Source organism: Haematobia irritans, chromosome 1 (genome assembly GCF_050003625.1).
Source record: "Haematobia irritans isolate KBUSLIRL chromosome 1, ASM5000362v1, whole genome shotgun sequence".
Taxonomy (NCBI): Eukaryota; Metazoa; Arthropoda; class Insecta; order Diptera; family Muscidae; genus Haematobia; species Haematobia irritans.
The window spans coordinates 45,049,675-45,074,578 of record NC_134397.1 but is presented as its reverse complement, the minus strand read 5'-3'; the positions used below and the strand labels follow the sequence as shown (position 1 = coordinate 45,074,578).

Below are 24,904 nucleotides of genomic sequence, written 5' to 3'. Positions count from 1 at the left end.
CTAAAACCCATGCAAAAATTGGTCCATATCGGTCCATAATTACATATAGCCCCCATATAAACCGATCCCCCGATTTGGCTTGCGGAGCCTCTAAGAGAACCAAATTTCATCCGATCCGGCTGAAATTTGGTACATGGTGTTGGTATATGTTCTCTAATGACCATGCAAAAATTGGTCCACATCGGCCCATAGTTATATATAGGCCCCATATAAACCGTTCCCCAGATTTGACCTCCGGAGCCTCTTAGAGGAGCAAAAGTCATCCGATCCGATTGAAATTTGGTACGTGGTGTTATTTTATTGTCTCTAACAACCATGCCAAAAGTGGTCCATATCGGTCCATAATTATATATAGCCCCCGTATAAGCCGATCCCCAGATTTGACCTCCGGAGCCTCTTAGAGGAGCAAAATTCATCTGATCCGGTTAAAATTTGGTATGTGGTGTTAGTATATGGTCTCTAACAACCATGCGAGAATTGGTCCATATCGGTCCAAATTATATATAGCCCCCATATAAACGGACCCCCAAATTTGGCTTGCGATTGCTCTAAGAGAAGCAAATTTCATCCGATCCGGCTGAAATTTGGTACATGGTGTAAGTATATAGTCTCTAACAACCATGCAAAAATTGGTCCATATCGGTCCATAATTACATATAACCCCCATATAAACCGATCCCCCGATTTGGCTTGCGAAGGCTCTAAGAGAACCAAATTTCATCCGATCTGGCTGAAATTTGGTACATGGTGTTAGTATATGGTCTCTAAAAATCATGCAAAAATTGGTCCATATCGGTCCATAATTACATATAGCCCCCATATAAACCGATCCCCCGATTTGGCTTGCGGAGCCTCTAAGAGAACCAAATTTCATCCGATCTGGCTGAAATTTAGTACATAAACCGATATAACCGATCACCAGATTTGACCTCCGGAGCCTCTTGGAAGACCAAAATTCATCTGATTCAGTTGAAATTTGGTACGTGGTGTTAATATATGGCCTCATACTCCCATGCAAAAATTGGTCGATATCAGTCCATAATTATACATAGGCCCCATATAAACCGATCCCCAGATTCTTACCATTCGGTTGAAATTTGGTACGTGATGTTAGTATATGGTATCCAACAACCATGCAGGAATTGGTTCCTATCAGTCCATAATTATATATAGCTCCCATATAAACCGATCCCCAGATTTGACCTCCGGTGCCTTTTGGAGAAGCAAAATTCATCCGATCTGCTTGAAATTTGGTACGTGGTGGTAGTATATTATATTTAACAACCATATCAAAAGTGGTCCATATCAGTCCATAATCATACGTAGCCCCATATAAACCGATCCCGAGATTTGGTTTTGGAGCCTCTTGGAGGAGCAAATTTCATCCGAGTGAGTTGAAATTTGGTACATTGTGCTAGTATATGGTCGTTAACAACCATGCCTAACTAGGTCCATATCGGTCTATAGTTATATATGACCCTCAGATAAATCAATCCCCAGTCACACAAAAATTGGTCCATATCAAGTTCATAATTGTATATAGCCCCCATATTTCAATCCTGGCTCTCTACGTACAAAAAGTCCATATCGATTCGTAATTATTTGTAGACTTAACTATACATAACTTTTTTGTCTAATATATACCACTTATGGACTGACTCACAATTTAGAAAACGATGCTAAGAAGTTTTAAGATACCACAACCCAAGTAATTCGATTGTGGATGACATTATTTCGTAGAAGTTTCTACGCAATCCATGGTGGAAGGTACATAAGATTCGGCATGGCCGAACTTACGGCCGTATATACTTGTTTCTATTAATCATTAATTCTGTTTTAAGGTCTATCAAATATGAAGCTAACCTATTGGTTTCAAGATTTTCCCACAAAAATCGATCATTGAAGAAAATATGGAATGAAATAATATTATGAACGTCTAATCTACCTAAATCTGAAACTGAGTAGCAACCGATGTTAAAACTTCAACACCACTAATTAGGAGTTTAAAAAGATTAAAAAGCCTCCATCAAAAGTATAACCCATAAGCAATTAACCAATTATGAAATTATCACTGCTATAACGGGTATCTTGTAGTCTTATCATCTTATCCGAAATAGAGGTGACATCTCCAACTGAAATTTCTTTTATTTAAGGCTTGAAACATAGTTACGAAGCATTGCTATGGAATTTCGAAACTCAGTCAAACAAGTGATTCACATTTTTTTTTCAACTCGTCGAAAAAAGATTTTCCACATTTTTTCTTGAAAAAAAATCAAGTATGTTAAATAAATTGCTCTCCTTTATCAGATAAGGAAGCCAAAAAAACACACACAACTACAATACTAATATTGATTTTCATTTAAAGATCATAGGCACTAGAGTAGATATTAAAACGTTTAACGAATATCTTGCGGAGACCACCAAAACCACAACAAACGATACCGACCACACGCATGCGCACAATGTTTATACGCTGCAGTAGCTGTTTGAGTGATGATAGTTGATAATGCTAAGCGGTTAGAAACATGGCAGGGAGAGATATCATTCCTGATACCAACGATAATCCCGTAGTATCGGAGAGCACGCTTTATAAATCCCCCTCTAATATTGTGTGAACACTTGTAAAAAAACAAAGTTAATTTGAAACAGATCAAACATTGATAAGTAACCCTAAAATGTTAGACCAACTAAATCAAATTAGGAGAAATTTTTATTTGGACTACTGATTGAGCATCAGTCACTGTGTTACTCAACAAATGCATAAACTTGATCAAAGATATCCGCGATTTTAGGTGATAAGAACTTGAAAATATTTTACATAAATTTGTTATTAAATAAAAATTAGAAAATAATTTAATTAATTACATTTTCAGGTCTATATATATTAGCTGATATCGGAGATATGATAAGTTTTAGTTATTCGAGACATTTGGTTTGAAAAATTTGTATAACTATAGATTTAATAAAATTTATGAAGAAACTATTGAAAATGGAATTGATTCACTCTAACACTGAAAAAAATGCATCCCGGTTCCAAAGATTTTGTCTTTACTTTAAAAATTTTGGTAGTGATTCCGAGCCAAAGAAGCGGAGAATACAAGCAAGGATACTTTTAAGACACAATTCTCTTTTAAATTTGGGTTTTGTGTACTTGCTTCTAGGAAGCACATTTTAATTTTTCAATTTTTCAGCTTTTTTTCTTCATATGCTATCAAAGTCGTTTAAAAAAGAGTTAATGACAACTTTATTTTCCAAATCAAGACTCGACTTCCAGTAAAAATTATGGTATGTTTCGAGTAAAAAACGTCTTTAAAATAAAGTGTTGAAAAACATGTCCTATATATGAACGATTTTTTGCTTTGTAATCAAGATGCAAAAAGACAACAAATTTAAAGACAATTTCATTAAATTTAAAGAATTTTTCTGAATCTTTAAAGTCAAGTTGACCTTAGCCCAAACATTTTTTTCTTTCATGTTATGATACCCATTTTTAAGTGAAATCACTTAATTATAAGGACAATTGTGGGATATCTGCAGAAGTGGACTGTAAGTATATTTGAAAACTCCCACAATTGTAATAAATTTATGGTAGTTTTCAAAGCAATAAAGAAAAAGGCAAAAGGGTTTCGTTTTAATATGGCATACAAGTGACTTTATTGATGAGATTTCAGCTCCTTACCGCTTGAGTTGCTGTAGCACAAGTGAAGTTTCATTAAGTCAAGGCATTTCTAGCGATACGAAATTCAATTGGAAAGTTGGTTAAAATGGTGGTCCTTTATCCGATTGAGTGAAAGCTATACTTCATAGTTGGTTCAATTGGATAAAGGGTTGCCATATATAAATAAATTCAAATTAATTGTTAGATACTTTTAAAGTAAAACGTTAATGGCTTAATTCAAGTAAAGAAATTCATTTATAGACAATGGGTTATAGAAACAATGTATGTTGAAAAAAAGTGTTGTTGAACTAGCTTCAACATGCCGCCCCTCTTGCAGCATTGCAACTTAGTAGTGACATGCTCCCGATATGATCCATCCAAAAACAGTACTCTGGGCAATTGGCATTGATGAAGACGTCTGGATTAGACCCGCTCGAAGAATTCTTGGAATTTGGTCGTTGGCCAACACTATTTCGATATTGGTGGGATGGTAAAAATGAGGATCGGCTAAATCTACCAAGTGGTTATATAAAGTTGTCAAGCGTTTATCATTTGTGGTCTCGGGGAAGGTGGTATTCAATTGGCTTCGCACTTCTCCGGTGATTTGCACCTTTGCCGATTTATCGTGATAGGACAAGAGGTTAAGAGTGCAATAATACCGATTTCCTTTCCTGGTTGTAGGCAGACGTAATCTTTCGACAAAGTCGGTTTTCACGACAGTCTGCGATGCTCCAGAATTAATTATCAAGCGGGTTTTCTGCGGCCCCTGCGGTGTCAAAACCTTAGCCATTGCAGTGTGCAAGAACACATGAGTTTTGTTCCTGGAGCTGAGACGGTCGCTGACATAAGGTTTTTTGTGGGAAGCGGATGCTTTTTCAGGATTGTCATTGCGTCTTGTTTCATCGATAGTTCGTCTGTGAGTTTCCTTTTTCCCGGATGGGTGTTTGATGGGTGGAGACCTTTTAGAAGCAGCATGTTTGGTTTGTGTTGTATACGTGGCGGGTCGAGCTGTTGATTTCCGGTTGTTGTCCGTGTGTAGTATGATGTGAGCCGTTGCAGACCAGACAAGACCTTCTTGATGGACACCTGTCCCGAGTATGCGAGGAACATAAACAGTTGAAGCAAAAGTTCTTTTTCCTCGCCGTCTCTCGTCGTTCGACCACAGTCATGTTCGAAAATTTTAAGCAGTCTTTCAAAAAATGTCTTTCTTGGCAGATACGACATTTTGGTACGCTAGAAGCAATGCTGAAACGTAAATATTTTATTTGATATGTGAACGGTGAACGGAAGCTAGATATAAATATATTAAGCACTCGGTAATATGCATAGTTTGACTAAAGGGCGAACGATTACTCCATTTTGAGTTCGCACTTCAGCCACACGTACATTCGAGTCGGTTCCTTGGAAAACTTTTTCTATACGACCAAGACGCCATTCCGTTGGAGGCAAATTATCATCCCGCACGATTACAAAGTCATCTTTTTTTAGATTTTTCTGAATAGATTTCCATTTATATCGACGTTGTAGATCACTAATATATTCATTTTTCCAGCGCTTGGAAAAATGTTTTTGGATGAGCTTAAGTCTTTGCCAACGATTAATTAAGGTGAGATTATCGGAAACTTCTTCGGGAATAGCAGTTAATGCAGTTCCCCTTAAGAAGTGGCCGGGTGTCAGTGGAGCAAGCTCATTCGGATCTTCAGTCATCGGAGAAAGCGGACGAGAATTTAATATGCTTTCGATCCGAATCAACAATGTGGAAAACTCCTCAAAGGTGTATTTATAAGCCCCCGCAACTTTCTTAAGATGTGTTTTCATGCTCTTCACACCGGCTTCCCATAAGCCTCCCATATGAGGAGCATGAGGTGGTATAAAGACCCAGGTAAATCCATGGAGATTATATTTTGATATTAAAGCCTTTTCAGAAGACCGTATAAAATTCTTATATTCCTGAGTCAATGTACGATTCGCACCAACAAAGTTGGTTCCATTATCGGAAAAGACTTTATTTGGGAATCCCCTTCTACCTACAAATCTACTAAACGTAGCTAAGAAAGCTTCAGACGACAAATCAGAACATACTTCCAAATGAATTGCACGTGTCGACAAACAGACGAATATCGCAGCATAACCTTTCTGAGTTTTTGCGTTTCGCAGTCGTGATGTCTTGAGCTCGAATGGGCCAGCGAAATCGATACCGGTATTCGTGAACGGTAGTGAAAATGTACATCTTTCAACTGGCAGAGCAGCCATGATTTGATTTCGAATTCGATTCTTATATATGGCACAGGATCGACAATTTCTTATGCATTGACGAACAGAATTTTTCAATCGAATTACATAAAATTCTTGGCGTATAGCACGTAGCATACTTTGATGTTCTGCGTGCATCAAGATTTTATGTGTGAAGTCAATAAAGAGTTTGCAAAAACGTGACTTCTCAGGGAGAATTATTGGATGTCTTTCGTTATAATTCATATCCGAATTAGCCAAACGTCCATTGACTCGCAGTAAGTGGTTCTCGTCGAGAAATGGATTTAATGTTAATAGACGGCTTTTCAAGCTGATAGTTCTCTTGGATTCAAGCGCCTGATATTCCGACGGATAATATGTTACCTGTGCAATCATTATCAATCGGCGCTTTACAAACGTTATTTCATCCGTAGTTATAAAGTCTTTCACCATATCTGGTAAAATTCGTTTTGACATTTTCTGATAAATCTAAATATATAAGATATTACACGCAAGGCTCGATCAAATGAAGAGAAACGTTCTAGAATTTCATCCGATTGTATTTGAGTGTGATGGGAAGTAACTTTCTTCTCTAAAGATGATTCCATTGGCAAAGTTGTTTTTGGCCACAATTCTGGGGCTTTCGTTAGCCAGCTTGGTCCATACCACCAGAGATCATTAGCTACCAATTCTACTGCTGTTACTCCTCTTGTGCCAATATCAGCTGGGTTATCAGCGGTTGGAACATGTCTCCAATTAGCATTACCAACGTTATCAAGAATTTCGGATATTTTGTTTGCAACAAATGTTTTCCATTGGTACGGTGGTTTGCTAAGCCAAGCTAAAGTGATAGTAGAATCTGACCAGAGATACATTTCATTATGGGGCAAACTCAGATTCTTGCATATGGATTTCAGAAGTTTACTAAGTAGTGCGGCTCCACACAACTCCAATCTGGGTAAGCTTATCGTTTTCAATGGGGCAACTTTACTCTTTGAAACAAGCAAGTGCGAGGATACAACATTTTCCGGAGATATCGATCGGATATAAATACATGCACAATAAGCCTTCTCTGAGGCATCACAAAATCCATGCAGTTGAAATTTACCGTCAGGGGTGAATTTGACCCAGCGAGGAATTCGTATATTTCGTATTTCATCAAAGTTCGAAATAAACAAATTCCATTTTTCTAATGATTGTGGTTTGACTTCTTCATCCCAGTCAGTACCATCAATCCAAAGTTGCTGCATCAAGACTTTTGCTACTATTATGATAGGAGCTAACCAACCGGCTGGATCAAAAAGCTTTGCAACAATTGAAAGAATTTTACGCTTGGTTATAGGCGAAGAGGGTTTATCAATCTTCGCGACATTGTAGAAGAAGAGATCTGACATTGCGTTCCATTTAATACCTAATGTTTTTGTCTCACTAGCATCCTCTATTTTTAAGAAATCTTCATCAAGAAGATCCTCCGGGGGCAAATTTTCTAGAAGTTGAGAATGATTTTCTGTTATTTTCTTTAGTGGAAACCCGCCTGAATTTAACAAATCAATAAGTTCCAGAAGATTTGATTTGGTTTCCATTAAAGAATGAGCTCCAGATAGAACATCATCGACGTATATTTGATTCTGCAATATGGCTGATGCCGTTGGATGAGATTCTTTCGCATCTTCACTTAGTTGGAGTAGAGTTCTAATCGCCAAATATGGCGCGCAATTAACACCAAACGTTACTGTTTTTAAGCAAAAGTCTTGAACTTGGTCAGACGGTGAAGGGCGAAACAGAATTCTTTGATACTGTTGATCATCGCAATGAATCCAGATCTGACGATACATTTTCTGGATATCCCCGTTGAAAACGTATTTAAAAAATCTCCAATTCAATATGACATTCATTAAATCGTTTTGTTTCGCAGGGCCGGTATATAGAACATCATTTAGAGAAAATCCAGATGTGGTTTTCTTCGAAGCATTGAAAACAACTCGTACTTTGGTTGATGTTCTATCTGGTTTAACCACCGCATGATGTGGTAGATAAAACGATAAGACTTGGGAACCTCGATTTATCTCCATATTATTTGTAAGTGCCATATGACCTAGTTGTACATACTCTGAAAAAGCCTTGTTATATTCTTGTTCTAGTTCAGGAGTTTTCTTTAGAGTTTTCTCCATCCTCAAAAATTGACCCAAGGCTGCTTTTCGTGATGATCCAAGCACCATATTCGATGGTATATTTTGCTTAAATGGTAATCTGACGACATATTTGCCATCAGACCGACGATTTACTGTCCTTCTATAAAACTCTTCACACCATTTGTCTTCCTCAGAAAGAGGTGTGTCAGACATCACATTTTCTATTTCCCAAAACCGTTTAAGTTCTTCATTCAGTGTATCAGGAGAGGTTACCCAAGAAGCAAATGTTTCTACCGTGCGACATGCTGGTTTACCACTAACTATCCACCCGAATTCTGTTTCCTGGGCTAATAAATTTCTGGAAACATTTTTCTTAATCCCAGTCTTTAATATATATGGCAATATGTCGCTTCCCAGTAACATATCAATTTGCGCCGGTTTCGAAAAGTTCGGATCAGCTAAATCCAACCGATTCAACTCAGACCAATTAGATATATAAGTAGAGGTTGCAGGCATTAGTTGGTTTAAACTGGAAATGACTATAACATTCGCGGAATGTGTGAAACTTGATTTCCGAGATTTTAACGTAAGGTGACAAATTCTTGACGAATTTTCCAAAATAGTTCCGCCCAGGCCAGAAATTGTCGTCATCGATTTCTTCGTTGGAATCGAAAATCTATTAATAACTCTTGAGGAGATAAAAGATTCCTGAGACCCTTGATCAATGAAAACTCTGATCGTGAAACTATTTCCGTGGTGTGCGATGTCAATTAGAGCTGTGGGTAAGATCGTTCCTTCGCCTGATTTCGCAAAGTGACTTTGAACATTTTGTGAAACATTGTATGCCGCAGCAGATGTGGTTGGTTGATCTACTTGTTGAGTCTCAACATGAAATGCATTTGCCTGTGGGTTCAACTGACCATGGTCCCCAGAGAAAACAGATTCGGGATGAAGAAGTGTGTGATGAGGTTCTTGGCACTTTTGACAAACCTTATCACTTTGACAGTTTTGAGTGATGTGGGAGAAAGAAAGGCAATTCTCACACCCTTTATGGTTTAACACGAATTTCCTTTTCTCGGTATGGGACAAAGATTTAAATCTCAGGCAGTTCCTTAAAACATGAGTTTGTTTACACATTTTACAGGACTTATAATTTGTTTCAGTTTTTGCATGATAGGTTTGAGTTTTCTGGGTAACCGGTGGTGCTGCTATAGGTTTCCTAATATCCGATATAGATTCCAACATACCCAAACGTTTAGTTATAAAGTCGTCTAACTGGTGCCATGTTGGCATTTGTTTATGATCATCCAATGAATTCTCCCAAGCTGCCAATGTTTCCTCTGGGAGTTTGGAAGACACCCAATATACTAACAGAGGATCCCATGAGATTATCGAAATATTGTAAGTTTTCAGGGCAGACAAACAATTATTTATAGTGTATTGCAGGTTGCGCAACGATTTTCCCTTCTCAGAAGTAACGCGCTCGATTTCGAAAATCTTACGTAATTGATGATTGACTAATATTCGCCTGTTCTCGTACCGGTGACTCAGAGCATCCCAAGCCAAATTGAAATTATCGTCGGTTAAAGGAAATTGCTTGACAATTTGGCTTGCTTCTCCTCGAGTCTTGGCCCTGAGGTGAAATAATTTTTGAGCTGGGGATAATCTTGGATGTTTGATATAAATGGCCGAAAACATATCTCTGAAACTTGGCCATTTATCATATCCGCCACTAAATACCTCGGTGTCACAGGGAGGTACCTTCAATAAGAATCCAGCATCCTCACGATCTCTAGATCCCATATCCAAGTTAACAGCCGAACCCACTATCTTCTTTTCTTGATCTTGTATTAAGTCAAGAATTAGGGCCTTGCATTCCTTATATGCCCTACTGGATTCCAGAAACTTAGAATGCACCGATTCCTGAGTAGCCTTTGAGTTATCAGGGGTTTCAGTCATCTCAACTTCATATATCTTTACCAGCTGACGCCATTGTCGTTCCAAATCATCAAGTTCGACTTGCAAACTTGATGTTCTGGTTGTTGTTGTTGTTGTTGTTGTAACAGTTTATTGTGATCTCATCCATTTCATGTTATACGCTTGGTACATCAGCTTGTTGGCAGATCAAGGAACTCTGCGACTAAGATGGGGTGTGTCCAGAGTGATCTGGTGGTAAGTCGGGTTGGTTTGGCTGGGCAAGAGAAAAGATGACGCGTGTCGTGTGGCCCTTGGTTGCAAATTGGACAAACGTCAGCTACGCTGCTATCAATCACCGATAAGTAGGAATTGAGGCGGCTGCACTTGCCTGATCTTAATTGGGCCAAAATTACCCTAGTCTGCCGTGGGAGGTCTCTTTCCTCCGATGCTATGGGCGGTGGTCGGACTCCAAGAACAGGATTAACCTTGTAGCTTCTCACCGCTTCAGCTACAGTATCCTCATGAATCCTGTTCAAACCTGCCTGGTACGCTGCTTGATCTAGAGGCTCTCTTTTATAGCGCTGGATCTCGCGCTCTAGATTATGTATATCAACCCTTACGTTCCTGGGTGGTGGTTGTGTATCCATAAGATGGTGGTTTGGATGATTACTGCGATAACAACCCAGGAGATACTGCTTTGACAGCATGTAGTTGTGTCTTCGCACAGGGATGATCTTTGTCTCCACATAAAGGTGATCCAGGGGTGTGCTGCGGAGACACCCAGTCGCAGTTCTAAGGGCAGCGTTCTGGCAGGTTTGTATGTTATTCCACTGCGTATCACTGGTCTGCGGTGTCCACACTGGCGCTGCATAGTTTACCACTGACCGGCCAATTGCCTTATAAGTAGTTAGCAAGGTTTCTTTGTCCGCACCCCAAGTACTGCCGGCTAGTGACTTGAGGACCTTGTTTCTACCACGGAGCTTATTACATATTGCAGTGGCATGGGCAGATGACCTAAAAAGGCTGTCGAATGTGACCCCAAGAATCTTGGGGTAATTTGTGGTCGGAATTATTACTCCATCGACTCTGATATTCAACTGCCTGCGCACTTCTGCCGTCCATGTAGTAAATAGTGTGGCTGAGGATTTGGTGGGGGATATCCTCAAGTTTCTCGCAGTGAAATAACTGGTAAGATTAGCTATGTAGACGTTCAACCGATCGCAAATGTCATCAACATTGGGCCCAGATGCCAAGATTGTACAGTCATCCGCATATGATACAATCTCGACGCCGTCAGGAGGGGGTGGAATCGAGGACATGTAGAGGTTAAACAGTGCCGGAGATATCACCCCACCTTGGGGAACTCCCTGTTTAACTCTACGTGGTCTTGACTTTCTGTCCCTGAATTCCACGTACGACTGGCGTCCACACATATAATTCAGCACCCAACGCTTCGCTCCTGCCGGTAGGGACGTATTCTCGATGTCCTCAAATAATGTGGCATGGTTGACCGTATCGAATGCTTTCGATAGGTCAAGCGCCACGAGGACCGTCCTGTGACACGGCCTGGGCTGGTTAAGTCCCTTATTAATATGTGTCGAAATGGCATGTAAGGCTGTTGTCGTACTATGTACCTTACGGAATCCATGTTGATGGTGGGCAGCTGGAAAATTCTCCACAAGGCTGGGGAGGAGTAATGCCTCAAGTGTCTTGGCTACCGGCGAGAGAAGGGATATCGGTCTGTACGATTCACCTTTGCTCGAATCTTTGCTCGGTTTCAGTAGTGGAATCACCCTTCCCATTTTCCAGACATCGGGTATAATGTGTGATTCCAAAGACAAATTGAGGAGTCTGGTCAGGTACTCAACTCCCAGTATTCCCAGATGCTTCAGCATTAGCATTGAAATTCCGTCAGGGCCCAGCGCCTTAGATGGTTTCGCGCTGTTGATGACATTGGTAACTTCGGCTGCAGTAAATTGTGGTGTGTCATCGGCTCGGAGACCACGTACACGACGGGTGGCTCTCCTTTTCGCTCTATCACTCTCGGGATGCTCGACAAACTGTCGGTTGAAGTATTTGGCGCACCTCTTCGGATCAGTCACAGTCTCGTCGCCAAATGTGACTGAAATCCCATCATCCCTTGTGGAGGGGTTCGAGAGGGCTGATGTTCTGGTTGGCTTTTCCTCCAGGCTAGCAAAGTTTGCACAAAAGGTAACAACTTGGTCTGAGAAAAAAATAAACTTTTGTGAAGCCATTTTTTTCAAGGAAAACTAGAGAGAATTTAAATTCGCGCAAAATTTATTCTATGAAAATGTAACCAAGCTAATCCAACGGAAGATGTATAACACACTATAAATGCTGATTGATTTATTTTCCTCTTCGGGTATTATACGACTTCCTCTAGATAAAGAAACAAGTTAGTGTCACGAATCAAGTTCCGAGTGATAACTCAACACACAGAGAAAAAAAAAATATTTCTTTGGTTCCAATCACCAAACTAATTTTCAATTTAAATCGTCGCGATTACGAATATAATCGTTCACAGGTTCCAGTTAATTTGGATACCCCTTCAACTTTAATTACGATTTTAATTGAAAAAATATCGGTGAACTATATTTCTAGAACAAATGAACGTTTGCTCAAAAATATAGACAAAAGAAACGATATACGATTAAATTTCAATTAAGGTTCAAATTAATAAAGAATATGTTTATTAACCAATCAAATTAGCACAGAAAACAAAGATGTATATGCAGATCGAATATAAGGGAAGATTCCAACGCCAAATATGAATTATTGTATTTCAATTCAATGTAAGAATGATTCCTCGTCAAATCCAAATTAGATTAAACTTTCCAGTGGCAAATTTTAACCTAAGTTTATTTCGATTAAACCATTCCTTCCAATTTCAGGACAACTTTTTAATGATAAATTTGAAATGTTAAATTTCAATTCGATTTAAAGTTTTTTTTCCAAACTCAAGAAACCGCCTCAACGACAAATTCTCAATATAAATTCCAACTCGATTCGATAAAGTTAGACATAAGCCAATGCCAAATCGAATGTTCGAAAAGTAATATTTGATTCCCGAAGGAGGTATTGTTATGTATTGGTAGATAATCGTGTAATAATAGAATAAATATAGGGACTTAATACTTAGTCACTTTTAAATTCTGGACAATTTCTCCATGTGTTATATTATACCATATAGGTTTAGTTATTCATAAAATATGTATAGTAGAGAAAAAATTGGGACTCACCAATTCTTTACACAAGTATACGAATTCCTCGTTAAATTCAAATCCGTTGTTCGGTTATGTATTCTTGTGCTTGTAGGATAGGAACAATTATTGATGTGATCTCTCGGGCACTAGTATAATAGTTTTCCAAATTCCGTGTGTCGTCTCAATAATTTTAATGACCCGCTGGCAAATCTCTTTCCACACACTCTTTCTTTCCTCTCACACTCTCTCTCTCTCGCTACTAAGCAAATTATTTCAGAACTCATAAAACTTCAATGTCCAAAGTGGAGAATATTTTCCGAAAAAGTTCCTAATTTGTATCACAGAGAAAAAAAAAACATTTTTTTTTTTTCAACCACGAAATTAATTGATTCAATTAGTTTCCAATTGAATGTCTCCAATTATGAAAATGATAATATCTAGAACCAATGTCAACAACATCAAATAATTGATCCTTTGTGACTGATTTTGTTTCAATTATAAACTTGTTGAATCAATCAAATTGAAATGGATACATCTCGGTGATATTTTCCTTTCACTGTGTGACTTTTACCTTGCCCCCTTTGGCTCAATCTTCGATGCATAAATTAAAATGTTGCATAAATAAAACGGAAATAAATGTGTACGAAAATTGTGTTATTTCGTTCCAACTCCAGATGAAATTTATAATTTCTCCTTGATAATTTTATTAATTCAAATGAATTTCCATAAAAGAGTAGTAAAGTTTCATCAAACAATACTGATTTCCCGGCATTGAAGTCTGTTTTGGAACAGACTCAATCGTTTTTTCTCCTTGCAGGTACAAAATTGAATCATAAACTAACGAAACGTAACAATATTGCAGCTTTGCAACGTAAAAGTTTCGTTTGTAATATAACTTTCGAAAATTATTTTTCAATTCTAATGCAACATAAGCATCGTCGTGAGAAAACACCGATTTACTTTCACAAACTTTTGAGAAAAATCTGGGATTTTCGACACGTTTGAATATTTTATGCCCAATTATATTATCTGTCTCTGAACTCTTCCTCCAAATCTTTTCAGTGTATCTCTGTGACTCTATTGTCTGTCTTGATTAAAATAAGCACAGTGTGCTCCTTTCTACAAGTTCAATAAAATTTCAACCAAAAAAATGAGGTCAATCGTATAATTATAACAACAAAGTCACGATATTTTATCTGTTAAATTGCCACAAATCTTACACTGAAAAGGACTCGCCCGGAACTTTCCATTCACTAATAATTTAGTATTGATTCCGCGCCAAAGAAGCAGAGTATTAAAGTGAGGACATAAATTCAAACTCGGGTTTCCAATAAACAGCTTTACAAATAATGTTCGAAATTAAGACGAAAAAACGTTACAAAGAACGATTTCACTAATTTCGAAAAAAATCAGATTTATTATAGCCAAGTTGGTCTTAATCAGAATTATTACATCCAAGTTGGTCTTAGTCCAACAAATTTTCCTCTCATGTAAATACTCAGTTCTAAGTCGAATCACTTAACCATATGAACAAATGGACATTATTAAGAATATTATCGACTTTTGGACAAGAAACAAAAAACTCCAAATCAGAGAAATACGTCTCCTAGGATAAGCAAATCTCGTACTCGGATTTCAACTATAAAAAATCCTCAGTGTACTTAATAACGAAACTAATAGTTTTGCACCAGTGAAGCAACTAAATTTGCAATTAGCACTCTTGTCTATTTGACCCACGAATTAAAATACGTTGCCCTGTTTCCTCGAGACAAGTGGCAACGCAAATTACGATATTGACATAAATATAGCAAGAGAGACGAGACAATGAGCAAGCAACCTTTAAAATAAATAACTGAGAGCAAAATAATATTATCTCTATACCATACATCCACCTACCTGGTCCCCGCAACAGCCACACTAGGCTAGGTGTTTGTTTTGAAAATGACCAATGTACAGTTATGGGATTTTGTATTCTTTTTTACCACCACTGGATATTAAAGAATTTGTTATGTACGAAATGCCCTCCGTTAAGTGAGGCAATGGTATAATATAACGCCACCAATGCTGCCTTTAATATTAATATATTTTTTATGTTTGATGTACGACAAATGAGTTATTGAATCATTTAAAGCAATGGAACCATACCTATGGTATTAGAACGCCAAACTAAATTAAAATAACTCAATCAAAATATTCAGCGTTGCCGGAAAAATAAAAAAATGTTCATCCTCGTCTTCGCCTTTAATTTCTTATAGTTTCTTTTTCCTGTTTGTAAAAATATTTCTTCCTAATGGCACTTCTTTTCACACTTTCTTGTTTATTAAGTCTTTACAAAGCATTTAATTTAATTTCCATTCTTCTCTGTTTGGTCATCCGACTACTCGACAGCATAACATTGACTAAAAGAGGTATGTCTGACCACACAAATGTTCACCGCTGTCGTGGAAGATCTACTTGCATATGTAAGATGCTTTTATTTGGCCATGCTCTTTAAAACAACTCTTTAAAAGACGCTCTTTAAAACAATTGAAGACAATAGACTACGTGTGGGAAAGATGGGCGATCAAGGTAAATCTATCGAGTGAAGTGTGAGAGGGGGTTCTCGACGAAGAATAAAAAAGTAATAACGAGGATGATGTTCTTGTATTTGATTTTGTCTGGAGTTTGTGGCAGAGTATTTGGTGGAGATTATTGCGGCCACTGTTAGCACTGTACTAGTTCAACGCTCTTGCAGTGTTGCCTTGATTTATTTGCAGATGGTTGCGGGATGCATTAATGGTAGTTATTGCTTTATTGTAGGTATTTGGGAAAAAGAGATTTGCATAGCAAGTAGAAGGTCTCTTTACTTTTTGCCGAATGACAATTATTAGAAAATAAGAGAAATAGTCATATGTTAAGGAAAGAGATTTTTTTTTTTTTTTCGATGTGCATCAATAATTTTCTAATCAAATCGTTTTGTGTTTAATTTTTCAATCGTTATTAATGTTATTAGTTTGATAACCTGGGATCTGCTCGTGAAGCATGATAACAACAATTATAACAACTGAAATGCTCGTGAAGCATAAGATATAGTTTTTGTACTAATATAAAAAAGGTTGTGCTTTCGTGGAAAGCACTTATCTTTTAAGTGTCTCGTGAAGAAATTACATTAACATTACAGACTTTGTGCAAGCATCAACGAAAAGCTGCTCAATACAGTAAAGAAACCACTGATATCTAAGCTTTGGACTGACAAAGAAAAGTTCACCACTTTGAAGTATAATCAAGCACAGGAGCTTAAGTTTCTTTTAACACTCATATCTAGCCGTTCACAAATCAAATAAAATTTACGTACCTTTTTTCCATATTGCCTTTTCACAATGATATGTTACGTAAATTGGTTATTCGAACGTGATCCAAATTTTTCCAACAATTTTAAGATTTTTCTCCAGTTCTTTGAAGGTTCAGAAGGACCATGAACAATTGTGGGATATCTGCAGAAGTGGACTGTAAGTATATTTGAAAACTCCCACAATTGTAATAAATTTATGGTAGTTTTCAAAGCATAAAGAAAAAGGCAAAAGGGTTTCGTTTTAATATGGCATACAAGTGACTTTATTGATGAGATTTCAGCTCCTTACCGCTTGAGTTGCTGTAGCACAAGTGAAGTTTCATTAACTCAAGCCATTTCTAGCGATACGAAATTCAATTGGAAAGTTGGTTAAAATGGTGGTCCTTTATCCGATTGAGTGAAAGCTATACTTCATAGTTGGTTCAATTGGATAAAGGGTTGCCATATATAAATAAATTCAAATTAATTGTTAGATACTTTTAAAGTAAAACGTTAATGGCTTAATTCAAGTAAAGAAATTCATTTATAGACAATGGGTTATAGAAACAATGTATGTTGAAAAAAAGTGTTGTTGAACTAGCTTCAACAACTTTATTGAAAAGTTTATCGGCTTTTGGATAAGGAAAAAAACTTTATATTAGAGAAATGTGCCCTCTATACCAAGCAAAAATTGCATTCGTATTTTAAAGACATGAAATCTTTGACCTCACGACAATATTTTTTTCAGTGAAGGTAAATGAGAGTTTTTAGAAAACTTCAAACCCGAAGATAAAGAGAATGATATTTTCATAATAAAATCTTTGGATGAGCTTGTCTGGACAGCTTCAAACTCTACGCTGAAATAGCCTCACGGTGGCCCTTGTTGCATTTTAGATAATCGAAGTTTTCATTTAACATTAAAAAAATCGTTGCATCGATTTATTTTCCCTTAAAGTAAGGAACAAGTAACAGGTTGGCTGATAAGTCCCCGGTCTGACACATAGATGGCGTCGCTAGTATTAAATGCATATTATTTTTATATAGTACCAACCTTCAAATGATTCGTGTCAAAATTTGACGTCTGTAAGTCAATTAGTTTGTGAGATAGAGCGTCTTTTATGAAGCAACTATTGTTATTGTGAACAAAAATGGAAAAAAAGGAATTTCGTGTTTTGATAAAATACTGTTTTCTGAAGGGGAAAAATACGGTGGAAGCAAAAACTTGGCTTGATAATGAGTTTCCGGACTCTGCCCCAGAGAAATCAACAATAATTGCTTGGTATGCAAAATTCAAGCACGGAGGACGGTGAACGCAGTGGACGCCCGAAAGAGGTGGTTACCAACGAAAACATAAAAAAAATGATTTTGAATGAGCATAAAATGAAGTTGATCGAGATAGCAGAGGCCTTAAAGATATCAAAGGAACGTGTTGGTCATATCATTCATCAATATTTGGATATGCGGAAGCTCTGTGCAAAATGGGTGCCGGGCGAGCTCACATTTGACCAAAAACAACAACGTGTTGATGATTCTGAGCGGTGTTTGCAGCTGTTAACTCGTAATACACCCGAGTTTTTCCGTCGATATGTGACTATGGATGAAAAAAGGCTCCATCACTACACTCCTGAGTCCAATCGACAGTCGGCTGAGTGGACAGCGACCGGTGAACCGTCTCCGAAGCGCGGAAAGACTCAAAAGTCCGCTGGCAAAGTAATGGCCTCTGTTTTTTGGGATGCGCATGGAATAATTTTTATCGATTATCTTGAGAAGGGAAAAACCATCAACAGTGACTATTATATGGCGTTATTGGAGCGTTTGAAGGTCGAAATGGCGGCAAAACGGTCCCATATGAAGAAGAAAAAAGTGTTGTTCCACCAAGACAACGCACCGTGCCACAAGTCATTGAGAACGATGGCAAAAATTCATGAATTGGGCTTCGAATTGCTTCCCCATTCACCGTATTCTCCAGATCTGGCCCCCAGTGATTTTTTCTTGGACTCAGACCTCAAAAGGATGCTCGCAGGGAAAAAATTTGGCTGCAATGAACAGGTGATCGCCGAAATCGATGCATATTTTGAGGCAAAACCGAAGGAGTACTACCAAAATGGTATCAAAAAATTGGAAGGTCGTTATAATCGTTGTATCGCTCTTGAAGGGAACTATGTTGAATAATAAAAACGAATTTTTACAAAAAAAAATGTATTTTCTTTGTTAGACCGGGGACTTATCAGCCAACCTGTTATATGTGGAGGGTACATAAGATTCGGACTGGTCTCCACCATAGATTGCGTAGAAAGTTCAAGTAAGGAATTACTTGAGTTGTGTTACCACTAGCCGATGGCAAGGTATCTTAAAACTTCTTAACATTGTCTTAGTCCATATGTAGGCCGATTAAATACTTATATAAATAAGCTAATTCAGTTCTTGATCCATTTATATAGAGGGGTCTATACATAATTATGATCCTATAAATATGAACCATTTTCGCTCGGTTATTAGAGGGCCAAATATCAACAGGATCAAATGAAATTTGCTCCTCCAGGAAGCACAGGGAAATTAATCTGGGGATCGGTTTATACGGGGGCTATATATAATTATGGACTCATATGGTCCAATTTTTGCATTTTTGCCAGAGGCCTTACACTTAAAGTACGTATTAAATTTAAACCTAATAGGATAAAATTTACTCCTCCAAGAGGATCCGCAAGGCCCATCTGGGGTTCGGTTTATATGAGAGCTATATATTGAATTATGGACCGGTAAGACCCATTTTTTGCATTGTCGTTAGAGGCCATAGACTAATTTTAACTGAATTTGTTTAAAGTTGCTCCTCCAAGAGCCTCCGCAAACCAAATCTTGGGTCGGTTATAGCTTGTTTCGTTGTGAGTTCAACAGACGGACGGACGGATATCGTCAGATTGACTCAGAATTCACAAATACCCAGCAGAATATATATATATATAATTTATGAGGTCTGTGACCAATATTTCGATGTGTTACAATCGTAATGACAAGGTTACTATACCCCTTCTTAAAAATTTCTTTATTCTAAAGAGTCACCAACAAAAACCAACAATTTAGAGTCACATCTTTAGTTGGGAGTCGATAGCAAAATTTTCATAACAAAGTCAATTTTTTTTTCCATCCAAGTAAACTTTTTTTGAGTGTCTATGGCAAACTGATTTTTCTTTAAATTATAAACTCTGTGTACATTCTTTAAATCAGTGAAGTTTTTTTTAGAAAGGCCTAAGGTGGGAGGCAATTGAACTGAAACTTATACGCTTGTTTCTAATATTTTCTAGTTTTCTGTTTAATTGATGACCGCTGAATATTGGAATAATATCCGGCGACCAACATTTTCACCACATCAAAACAAACCATAGGGATCCATCCTCAAGCGTAATGGCAAAAGCAAATATTTAAGAAAAAATTTTAATAACAAGCCATAAAGAAATTTCTTGGCAGCAGTTGATTTCGATGGTTGCCATCAAGATAAGACAAAATATTTATTATTTCAAATTAATTACAAATTGTTGATTGTATTCCATTTGCATAAGCAATGTGGTCGAACCAATAAAATAAAATAACTCAGTAGTTGATTTGGATTGGTTTACAAATCTCCTAGTCGGTGCACCAATTTTCACAGTGCGAAGAGAGCAAAAGATTACCATAGAAAAATCATATTCACATCCACCACTTGCTGATTCCCAGCTGGTGGTCGTCAAATGGTGTTTATGGTGATTATCATTAGAGACAGAAATTGTCACCGAAAAACAAGAACACAAACGGTCAATCTTCCACCAGGTAATACCAGATTCCGCCAAACGCAAGATCTGTTTAACAATTTAATGATGATGAGGATGATGAAGGCAATGGAAAAAGAAGATGTCGTTTGATCTTTGATGTGTAACTCTACTTAACCTACTCTCTATTCATTTGCCATCATATATAATTCATTTCTCTCAATCGGGAGGTCTGCTGCCCAATCTCCATCGAGATCGAGACAAGTGTAAATTTAAATAATCGTAATCTTTATAATCTTTTCGGTTATACTTTGTTTTGCCAGTTTGGGTTGAGGCAATACAAACCACCTGCAGTTTTTCCATTTCAATTCTCTTTTAACGTTTTTGTAGAGCACATTGGCGCCACCAATTTAAAGTGTCGTTTGAATATTTTTTTTGTCATGGTTAGAGAATGTCATCTACTCCGAACCGTTTATTGGCCTAGAAAGGTAGCACCCAATGGACAGACATCCTCTAATGTCTATCCCACTTGCCATTTAAATATTAGTCTACTATATTTTTATTTTCTGTATACAAATTTTGTATTTTGTTGCCTGTGAACCACTAATTAAAAATCGTTAGTTAATTTTTGAAGTTTTTTATTTGTCATATATTTTGTATGGGGGGTATATATTAATTGTCCTAATAAAAATATTCATAATTCATAAATTGTACTTAAGTTGAATGTAGAGTTTGTTATTTAAATGTTTTATGTTGGACTTTGAGATCATAAATATTGGTGAGGTAATAGGAGTGACAAAGAAAATTCAACTAGGCTTATAACTACATCCAAAAACAAGTATATACGGCCTTAAGTTCGGTCAGGCCGCATTTTATGTACCATCCACCATGGATTGCGTAGAAACTTCTATTAAAGACGGTCATCTACAATTAAATTACATGCGTTGCGGCCGATGGCAAGACATCTTAAAACTTCTTCACATCATCTTCTAAATTGTAAGTTAGTCCATGCGGGATATATAGTAGACAAAAGAAAGGTCGATTAAATACGTATATATTCAGTTCTTGGCCGGTATATATAGGGAAGAAATAATTACACTGAAAAAAATATTGTCGTGAGGTCAACGATTTCATGTTTTAAAAATACGAATGCAAATTTTGCTTACCACAGAAGACACATTTCTCTATTATAAAGGTTTTTTCCTTGTCCAAAAGTCGATAACCTTTTCAATGAAGTCGTATTGTCCTTATAATTAAGTGATTTGACTTAAAAATTGATATCATAACATGAAAGCAGAACTGTTTGGGCTAAAGTCAATTTGACTTTAATAATTCAGAAAATTTCTTTAAATTTATTGAAATTGTCTTTAAATTTTTTGTATTTTTGCATCTTGACTACAAAGCAAAAAATCGTTCAAATATAGGATACGTTTTTCAATACTTTATTTTAAAGACGTTTTTTACTTGAAACATAGCATAATTTCTACTGGAAGTCGAGTCTTAATTTAGAAAATAAAGTTGTCATTAATTCGTTTTAAAGGACTTTGATAGCATATGAAGAAAAAAAGCTGAAAAATCGAAAAATTAAAATTTGCTTCCTAGAAGCAAGTACACAAAACCCAAATTTAAAAGACAATTGTGTCCTAAAAATATCCTTACTTGTATTCTCCGCTTCTTTGGTTCGGAATCAATACCAATATTTTTAAAGTAAAGACAAAATCTTTGGAACCGGGTATGTTTTTTTTTTTTAGTGTACGAACTATTATGAACTGTTGTGCGGTAATTATAGAGCCAGAATTAAAATATGGGGGTCGCCTTATATAGGGGCTATATACAATTATGAACACGAGCCTACCAAAAATGACAGATTTTTTACTAATTGGTAGATTGGTAGATTTCATGATATTTTGGAAGATTTTGCCAAATATTCCTCTCCGACTATGAAATGCTTCATAAACTTTTTATAGAAATAACATTTTGACAAAATTTTCTACAGAAATAAAATTCTGACAACATTTTCGATAGAAATAACATTTTGACAACATTTTCTATAGAAACAAAATTTTGACAAAATTTTCTATACAAATATAAAATTTTGACAAAATTTTCTATGCCAATAAAATTTTGGTAGATTATTTTTGGCTCGAGTGTTAATCGGGATTTTTCTGTGATTGGAGATCGGTTTATTTGGGGCCTATATATAATATAGATCGATACGGACCAATTTTTGCATGGTTGTTATCGACCATACACTAGCGAAATGTACCAAATTTCAACCGAATCGGATGAATTTTGCTCTTTCAAGAGGCTCCGGAGGTCAAATATGGGGATCGGTTTATATGGGGGCTATATATAATTATGGGCCGATATGGACCAATTCTGTCATGGTGTTTAGAGACCATATACTAACACCACGTACCAAATTTCAACCGGATCGGATGAAATTTACTTCTCTTAGAGGCTCCGCAACCCAAATCTGGGGATCCGTTTATATGGGGGCTATATATAATTATGAACCGATATGGACTAATTTTTGCATGGTTGTTAGAGACCATATACCAACACTATGTACTGAATTTCAGCCAGATCGCATGAAATATGATTCTCTTAGAGGGTCCGCAAGCCAAATCTGGGGGCCCGTTTATATGGGGGCTATACGTAAAAGTGAACCGATATCGCCCATTTGCAATACCATCCAACCTACATCAATAACAACTACTTGTGCCTAGTTTCAAGTCGATAACTTCTATCGTTCGGAAGTTAGCGTGATTTCAACAGACAGACGGACTTGCTTAGATCGACTCAGAATTTCACCACGACCGACAATATATACTTTATGGGGCCTTAGAGCAATTTTTCGATGTGTTACAAACGGAATGACAAAGTTAATATACCCCCCATCCTATGGTGGAGGGTATAAAAAAAAGTTTACTTGGATTAAACGATTTTGATCTTCACTTATGGATTTTGTTATTGATTTCAACATTCTAACTCTTTGGAAATATGATACAATTTTCCAAATACATAAAACCGATAGAAATATTAACAATCTGTGTTCCCCAATGAGTAGGGCATAAAATGATCGTAAAAACCTAGATTTTTTAGCAGGTTAAAGGGATTAATTTGCAATGTTCGTGCAAAGTAAAAGTACTTTCATTTGGAATTTTTGTGTTGTAATATATTAAAGAGATCGAAACAAAATTTGTATGTGTGGAAGGAGGAAATGAAGTCTCACGGTCAACCACGTAAAACGAAAGAAGATTCTTCATAGAACATTACGAGTATGGGCCTTTCCCCTCACACTTAACGTAACACAAAAAAAGGCTACATGTATTTTGATTGCAACCTTTTGTTATTTAGCTGTTGTCTTTTTTGATGCAACTTTTATTCGTCCCAGTCTTGCTGTTGTTGTTGCTGCTGCAGTTGCAGTTGATGTTTAATGTTTTGTTGTAGTTTATGAATCAGCCAAAGATATGAACACAGAAAAAGCCATGTAATGTTTTTTTTCTTCCTCTGTCGAGTCTCTGTATGATTACAACAGTACAATGATGATGGGGATGTGATGAGGCCGTTGTAGACTCCAACAATCTCTCCTAGAACTTTTCTGCGATTTGTCTCCTCTTCCTTCATCATGTTGAATTGAAAAAAAAGTCTGTTTGACCATGCTTGTCATTGAAGTTACAGTGAGTATTAGTATGGCTACGTTTTTACGGCCTTATTTTGACAACAACCCATGAAGAGTCTATCTCTGCACACAGTGGCTCTATATTATTTTGCACAACAGACTAATATAGGAATCAACCATAAACTGGACATTAATTTATATGGCGATTGTTTCCTCCTGTGTCAATTTGTAGCATTATTCTTTAGAAGAAACAATATACTGGGCTCCTGTTTATTTCAGGCTCTCGCCGATTTGCAGAAGTGTAGCTTAAGGAACATACTCCTGGAATGACGTTGTTCCAAATTTTAAAAAGGCCGAAAACTCCACAATTTCATTTTTCTAAAGTCTGTTCATTTCATTCTAGTTGGAAGCCTTTTCTCCTTCCCAAAAAAAGGATCGTGGATTTATTTCCCTTTATCCTCCATGGTACCCATTTTCAAGAGACTTGGACGTAGATAATGAAAACCCCTGTATCGAGTCACCTACTCACATTCCATATTTCCCTGTTTTTCTAGACACCATTGATACTATCTGAAACAAAGAAAACATTATCGTCTTCCGACTCTTAGTAGATAGATTTCCAACCAATTGTCACAACCGGATTATCGTATGGATCTACTGTGCTAGCAAATAAAACTCCTTAAAGCTCAATTCTAGGCAACAATCAAAATCAAACCAAAAATGTTAGGCCTTCATGGAAAGACTCTTCTTCAATAAAAATGAGATAGCCAACTCATATGATGGGATATGGTGTTTTTCTTGACGACGATGATGATGACGATCCCCTCCGTTAAAATAAAACCAAACAAAAAAAAACAAAACGATTGCAAAAGAATATCAACGACAACAAATATTGTATTTATCTTGACTTTTAGTCACAGAAACATTGAGCCAAAAGTAAAAATACCCTGTAAAGAAGATACAAATCGAATTTGGAAATATGCTACAACCAAAAATTAAATTTCTAGAAGAACAGTCAACTATAACAGGTTGGCTGATAAGTCCCCGGTCTAACAAAGAAAAA

General features: G+C 36.9%; 1 protein-coding gene across 1 annotated transcript; it reads right to left on the bottom strand.

The window, feature by feature from the left end:
• Positions 1–4,004: 4,004 nt before the first annotated feature.
• LOC142224744 (uncharacterized) lies at positions 4,005–23,202 on the bottom strand. The gene is made up of 6 exons (XM_075294530.1): positions 23,149–23,202; positions 20,142–20,306; positions 16,165–16,283; positions 6,400–10,057; positions 4,972–6,247; positions 4,005–4,744 (listed from the first exon to the last, which is right to left on the bottom strand). Exons 1-6 carry the CDS (start codon positions 23,200–23,202, stop codon positions 4,005–4,007), a joined length of 6,012 nt encoding a protein of 2,003 aa, XP_075150645.1.
• Between the last annotated feature and the right edge of the window lie 1,702 nt (positions 23,203–24,904).